The sequence below is a fragment of the Epargyreus clarus genome, unplaced genomic scaffold, assembly GCF_041222505.1.
Source record: "Epargyreus clarus isolate Ecla_fem2 unplaced genomic scaffold, WU_Ecla_fem_2.2 ptg000006l, whole genome shotgun sequence".
Lineage (NCBI taxonomy): Eukaryota > Metazoa > Arthropoda > Insecta > Lepidoptera > Hesperiidae > Epargyreus > Epargyreus clarus.
In genome coordinates this window covers 8,546,791-8,554,475 of record NW_027332214.1, presented here as the reverse complement: position 1 = coordinate 8,554,475, position 7,685 = coordinate 8,546,791, and the positions used below count along the sequence as shown (strand labels likewise).

The following is a 7,685-nucleotide window of genomic DNA, read 5'->3' as shown; positions in this document are numbered from 1 at the left end:
AAAAACTGTGAAATAGGTGTCCTATTATTTTCAATCAGATTGGCTTTCTGATTTAACATTTAATAACTATAACAATTTTCATAGACTTTGCTTAAAAAGCTGCGGACTTCTAAACGAAGTTTCCACCCCTATTTTACCTTCTCAAGGGTAGATTTTCCATAAACGGTGTTAAAGAAGCTCTATTATTTCGAACCAGAATGCTAAATGCTAATTTTACAATCCTTGTTTCCAAATTAACGAATTTTAAAATAAAGTTATATTCCCTATTAATCGAACTTAAGGGTTGATTTTTCAAAAACGGTAAAATATGTGTTCTATTATTTTCAATCAGAAAGCTGAATACCACTTTTCATAGACTTTGTTTCAAAATCTGCGTACTTCCCACCAAACTTTCAACCCCTATTTTACCCTCTTAAGGGTAGATTTTCCATAAATGGTGTTAAAAAAGTTCTATTATTTCCAACAGGAAATCAAAATCTCGGTGCCGATCTAGCGGTCAAGCCAATCTACTCGAAACATCGGTGCCAAGGATGACGGTGCTCGTTTGAAGGACCTGTATGCACGGTACTTCGGTGTCGTCATTAATTATCGGTATCGGTTCAATGACGGTGGCGGTGGACAAACGTCGAACAATACAAACGCACACTTCTATTTCAATGAGTGGCTAGTACTGTAGAAGCGTAAGAGGAAGTGAGACCAGTCTAATACAGTTGATCTTTAATTAAATTTATAACAAACGTTTAGCTTGCTTGCCGCAAAGAGTAACTATGTGGTATATTAAGTACGTTTTGTGTGTGTTTATATCGGCGAATTTTAAAGCGCTAGCTAATAGTATCTACGAGTAAGTAACAAACGACTTTCTAGGACATAAAAAAATATTATTAATTATGCAAGCTTTGAAGGCGGAACTGTGTAACTTTCGCTTCATATTTGTTTACTTTATATAAAATTAATACAGTATTTAATATTGTACAATAACTACAGTAAACACATTTTACTGCGTAAATAAGGTAAGTATAAAAACTATAAGGTTTTTGTTAATTTGAAGTACTAGTGAATTCTCTAAAAAAATACATATGTACATTTATATTCCAATTTATTTTAGTCATTAGTTGATAGTTGATTAGTCTTTAGTTGACAGCACATCATTGCTGAGCTCCTCAGAACATTTTTCTTAGTAAAAAAATATGTATTTTAAATTAAAAATATTGATTTCTTCAGGTGGTACTCAAGATGAGGTGGAAAACCACCCGAACATCAACTTGCTGCCAACGGAATGCGGCGAAATCACCGTTAATCGGGTCTCAGGAAGAACAGAGGCATCTATTCATGAATTCCCTTGGATGGCCTTGATATCACACCGATCGGGTAAGAAATAGTTTATTATTTCTATTCAGAATACACTTCTATGCCGTTAACTACGTTTAATACAATAGATAATCCACAATATACAGTTATGGAAAATGATAATAATAAAAATATAACAAAAAATAAACACTTTTTAGTTAAGAAATAATCATTACTTAGGTCTTACGGCTTTAAAACTCGTAAAAATTAGTTAAAATTTATTAAGTACGCCGTGTTTCCCGTGACGTGTACTAAAACACGCTGCAAATCTATTTATCTGAGAGCCAGGTCCAAAGGTGACAACCCGACATCCAACAATCTTGCCTCGCGCGAAGACGTAAAATTCTTCAGATTGTGGTATCATAAGGCCTCATGCACGCAAAGTTGCGTGCGTTGCATGAAATAAATGTGTTTCCAGACGATGGATTTTTATTCGCGTGTGAAGGAAGTGTGATCAACTCACGCTACGTGTTGACAGCAGCAGTTTGTATTGCAAACAAGAATACTGTCGGCGTTCGTGTCGGCGAATTTGACCTGCGATATGAGACCGAGCGAGGAAATAACACCCGGCACTGAAATTTGTGAAAAACACAAACAAGTAGGTGTATTAAAATGTTTTAATGGGCGCTTCCTCATTGAGACAACAACGGCACAGCACGGTAACGACGCTGATAGAAATTCTGTTTGTTCTGTCAATGCTGGGTGTGATCTAGAGAACAATTCTGGTGCCGTTGTGATTGTTATGCTAAAATAACGCAAAAACTTTGCATATCAAACAGTTGACAAATTGATAGCATAAGTATTATACTTTTTGACAAAAAACACAAACGAAAATGCATTCCAAATGTTGATTTTAAATAATCTTGAGTAACCTCTCAATTTTTTTTTCAATAGATTTTTTAAGGAGGACATTTTTAAAACATGATAAACATATTTGAAACTCAGGGGCCCAAAAAAATAAAAAAATATATTTTTTTGGGCCCCAGAGTTTTATATGTATTTTTATATTACAGGATATACAAGTAGAAGCAGCTATTGTTCACGAAAATTTTGAAGGTCATCCGAAATACGTTAACGATATCGGATTAATACGTCTTGCGTCACACATTAACTTCTCATACAGTAAGGCAACCACTTCAATTTTACTTCCCATTAAAGTGATATAAGCACTCCGTCCAACCATACCACTCCGGAGTTTAACCCTTTGTGGTACAACCCTGGCACCACCGCCATAACTATTTCTGTCTTAGTACAGCAGTGTTAAGCGCCGCTGTGTTCTGCTATGAAGGGTGTGGTTAGGGAGATCCGTTTAACTTTTAACTTTAACGTTTAACTTATCCGTTCTAACTTAGGCCTCAGAGACTGCCAGTTATTATGGCTGACCTCAGATGTCCAGAGAATCAGTGGCCACTTACTACCAGGTGGACTGCATGTTGCAAGCCAGAAAGAACAGAAAGTCGCTACAGCGTGATTCAGAAACAGATGGTGTTTCTGAATCACGCAATTTTGACGAGTTATGGGATGTCGCCATAATCGTATCCAATTCGTATACGTAAATTGGTTGGTTTATTTTGTTTGTACAGAAAATGCTGGTAAAATGTGTTTGCCGATAACGAAGGAGCTCCGCCAAGGTTCCTTAGAAAACAAAGTAGCGACGGTCGCTGGATGGGGAGTCGCGGATATGACCAAAGAACTCACAGTTATCTCGAAGACAGTTGTTACCGTTTACACTAAGGACGAGTGTATTAGTTATTCTAGAAAGTATGTCTTCATCCAAATATTATTGGTTTTAACCGCTTCAGTATATTCTTGTGAGGAGTGTGTTAGAAACAGACATTTGCACCGAAGTGACAGAACCCTGTTTGGTTCGACTTCTGCGGTACCTCAGGGACGGCGCATCTGTTGCCGACCTCAGATAGAAGTCTTATCTTATCTGGCGTTAATTATACAGGGTGAATTTTTCAAATAGGCCTTCAGGGCCAAATCCGAATCTATAAGGATTAGCGAAAAATGTTGAAAGGAGATACGGGGCCGATTTTGATAAAAACTGGAACTGCATCATTCCTTTTTAAAAATATCTGTTTCCTTAACCGGAAATCGAACGAGTTCATTTTGAAAAAAAATACACCCTGTTATTCTACTATCTGATAGTGTCGCTTATGAGGATCAAATTCTAGGAAGAAATGTTATGTGACAAATGAAAGGAAAAGGAAAACTTTGAAGAAAATGCATATTTTTCCATACATTGGCATACTAATCCTTAAGAATTATACATAACTTATGACTTATGTATAATTCTTTAGGACTATAAGTTTATCATAATATTGAAGAATTTGTTGGCTAATTCTTCGATGTTATGACCATGACATAGGCTTACTATGAGAAAGTAATAGGTTGGCAACTATGTTCCCGCCGTTTTTAGAATTTAGTTTTTTAATAAAAATATATAACTGATTTATTAGTAAATTCGTATTTTTTGTTATAGACAACTTCGTTTCAACGTTCAATATGATTTTCTATATCTCTTTGTTAAGTAATCACTCGGATATCGCTCGAAAATATTATTCTCGCAATTTGTCAACTTTACAAATGTATCAAACGAAACTCCGCGCATGATAAGTTAAAAATCTATTATAATGGTCCTAAAAATAACCTTAACCAAGTCGAACATAAAAATGTAAATTATTGGAGAACAAACGTCCGCTTTCGAATGATTTGAAACATTAGGCCAAAAAAATCGACGGTCCCTACGTATAAAGCGACATGTCGAAAACGCAGGTTTACATGAGAGCGTAATTAATGTTCAAACCACTCTAGAAATAATTCCCTATACAATTCTAAGAATATTTTTTTTATAATGTTATATAAATAATGAAAGCTATAATGCTTTCGAAAGTTTGTACTAGTATTTTTAAATATTGATTTTTTTATATTTACCAGAAAAACTGACAGATGACTGTTTCTACGTGAAAACGCAAATAAAAGCATGCCAGACAGTCTGAGATACAACTTTATACGTAGGAAACTTGAAAACGCTATTGATATCTTACTCAGATTTTACATTGATGTCTTACTTTTGTAGGTTAGAAAAACAATAACAATTTTTTTGTGTTCTTACTTATTATTTTAAGCGGAAAATATGCTTTTTAGACTTGATGTTAAGTTAGATATGACCGCGTTCATGCCGAGTGGTGCGCTTCTTAAGACATCGTACAAAATGATAAGTATAGATATCCGCATGTACGACACCTTTTTCCTGTTATTGTTATACTTGTTCTCTTATACGAATGGTAAATCTAGTAAAATACATCATATTTAAAGAAGAAAATCTTATGTAGGCATGAGCGTATGGACAATCTAGAGCCGACTATGCAATAAAAAAAGAATTGCAATTTTTGACATGTCACTTTATACATAGGGACCGTTGAAATGTTAATACGCGAAATGTTTAAATTAATGAATGTCGGGAACTTATCTGCCAAATTAATATGAAAAAATATGTATTATCGTAAAATTGAGGCCTTTCGTTTAGTTTGCCATTTATCATTACTTCCCAGAATTTGATCCTTATAATCAACACTATCAAAGAGTGGAATAATATAGAGGGTGTAATTTTTTTCAAAATGAACTCGTTCCATTCCCAAATAGGGAAAAAGATATTAAAAAAAACTAATGATGCAGATTTCGTTTTTATCAAAATCGGCCTCGTAACTCTTTTTCAGCATTTTTCGCTTATCATTGTGGTTTCGGATTTGGCCCTGAAGGCCTATTTAAAAAATTACCCATTATTACCCATTTATTACCCATGGGTGACAGTACCCACTTGCTATCAAGTGAACTGCATGCTCGTCTACTAAAAAAAAGCCAGGAGTAAAAACGCATCTGTGCCTGACCTCAAATAGTAGTATAATCCTCTTTGAGAAACGACAACAGATTTTTTAGGCTGTTTGCTTCCCCTGTGATATATTTCACAGGCTTGTGTTTTTCAGTGGTCGCAAGGGGATCGAGCAGGATATCAGCATTGTGCTTTTACTCTTATGTATCTAGCGAAGATATAACTTCAAACTCATGAAATTACAGGGATTTATCGAGCAAATTTGAGTCTTATATGTAATTTTATTAAATATGTTTCCTATTTGCAGTACTCTGGAATTGGACTATGCAAATTTGGGATACAGAGAGATTTGCGCTGGAACCTGCCTCAAGGACGCATGCAATTTAGACTCAGGAATACCTCTAATGTTAGAAGGGAGATACAATAACGTGTTGAGCTATATCCAGTATGGAATTTTGAGCAACGGAATCGGAAACTGCCGAAAACATACACCTAAATTCTACACCGCTGTATCTCCATTCATGCTATGGATTCTAGACAATATCAAAGAATAGTTTATTGTCCTATTATCCGACGACTCGCGTGGCGGAGCGGTCTGACGCGCGAGGGTCCAGATTCAATCCCGGGCCAGACGGATATCAAGATGAAATGAATAATTATATATCTACTTGGTCTTAGTATGTGTGTATTCATCTTTGTGTAACCATGATACCCACGACAAAGGGAACCCTTAGAACTGTAAGTGCAGAAAGCGTCTAAGTATTCAAAGTATTAGTAGGTGGTAGAGAACCCTATGTGGTTCGACTCCGGCGGCATCACCGCCATACCTAATAACAGCAGTGCTAGGCGCTGCTGTGTTCCGTTTTGACGGGTGTGTTAAGGGAGACAGACTTTTCCGAGGCGTTCCAGCTTAGTCCTCAGGGGTAGCGGCGCATCTGTGGCCGACCTCAGGTAGGATTATCTAATCCTATCTGGGGTTGATTACAGATGTCTATGGGTGGCAGTAGCCACTTACCTTCAGGTGGACTGCATGCTTGTCTGCTACTCTTGTTTAAAAAAAATGTATTTATAAAATATCCTCCTGTATATAGATATACGTATGAAAGCAAGTCCGTAATGCATATAAAATCTGTTTCCAAAAGTAGACGTTAGTAATAAACTTGAAATGTAATTTTTGGAAACCCCATTTCCATGGACATGGACTTGACGCCAATCTTCGTTTTTAAGTCACAATAAGGATTTAATTCAAAGCAGCTAAAGCGATAGTCTGGTGGTTAATAGCACGGTTTCTAAAGCAGAGGGGGCCGAGGTACAAATTCCAGACCTCTGATTTTTTGTAACTATTATAATTTAACTGACATTATTGTAAACGGCGACGAAAAACATCGTAAGGAATCCTACACGCCTGACACTGACGTTATTAAGAAATATCTTAAGATAGTATGAAGTATACCAATTCGCACTTAACCAGAGGCCTAAATTCCACGCTCTCTAAGAGGAGAGCCTTGCCGATTTAATAATAATGGATTGTCGACAAAGTTCTTTGTAAACTTGGCCAGTCCGTTAATCTTAGACAAAACAGAAATCCTGGGCATATAGTTTAATAATCAAACTCAATGTAAAGAAAATAAACTGTAGCATTACCATGAGTTGGCATAGAAACGCCACTATAGAAATGGTAAATAGGAAACTATTGTCATTTTGCTAGTGAATAACATACTCGTAACTACTATCGTTACGGTATTTCTTGACAACGTCTGTCAAATTAATGACTCATGGGACCGAATTTGTATGGCAATAGATCATAATGACATTCGCTAGCGATTTGATGTCGATAGGTTTTTTACGTATCGAGTTACGTCACTACGGATTTTAGTTCTACGAGTAACCACCAGAGGCGCTGTACAATTTTTCATACATTTATTTTACGCAGTCGCTAGCAAGTAATACTTTTGTAAACTCATGGTAGTCCTACTGAGCATTTTACTTTTTAAACATCTGAATTCCCATCTAAATTTAACGTAAAAATTAAAACAACAATGTACGAATATGACAGTACAGTATTTAGATTACCTACTTATTTAAAGGTGGTAGAACCCATTATGGTTTGAATCCGATGGCACTGTCGCCACACCTATTTCTGCCAAATAAAATCAGTGTTAAGCGCTGCTGTGTTCTGGTTTGGGGGGTGTAGTAAAGAAATCATCATTTTCCGAGGCATTCCAGCTTAGTTATGAGTGGTAGCAGCGCATTAGTGGCCTACCTCCAGTAGGAATTTAATCTAATCTGTTGTTGACTGTGGAGGTCCATGTGCGGCAGTGTCCGCAGTGTCAACTTACCTTACCATAATATTGAAACATAATAAGGAAAAATACCGATTATTATAAATTATTATTATTGCACATGACAACTTATCATTTGTTTTGTATTTATTAAAGTAATGATATCATACTCACATAGAGTAATAATATAAATCTAAAGATGTTATTTATTTCTTTAACCT

At 36.0% G+C, this 7,685-nt stretch overlaps 1 protein-coding gene across 1 annotated transcript; it reads left to right on the top strand.

Moving 5' to 3' along the window:
* Nucleotides 1-1,223: 1,223 nt before the first annotated feature.
* On the top strand, nt 1,224-5,736 carry LOC140742561 (CLIP domain-containing serine protease HP8-like). The gene is made up of 5 exons (XM_073073463.1): nt 1,224-1,368; nt 1,766-1,917; nt 2,334-2,469; nt 2,931-3,108; nt 5,490-5,736. The coding sequence occupies exons 1-5, from the start codon at nt 1,344-1,346 to the stop codon at nt 5,734-5,736; spliced, it is 738 nt and encodes a 245-aa protein (XP_072929564.1). The 5' UTR covers nt 1,224-1,343.
* The last annotated feature ends 1,949 nt before the right edge of the window (nt 5,737-7,685 follow it).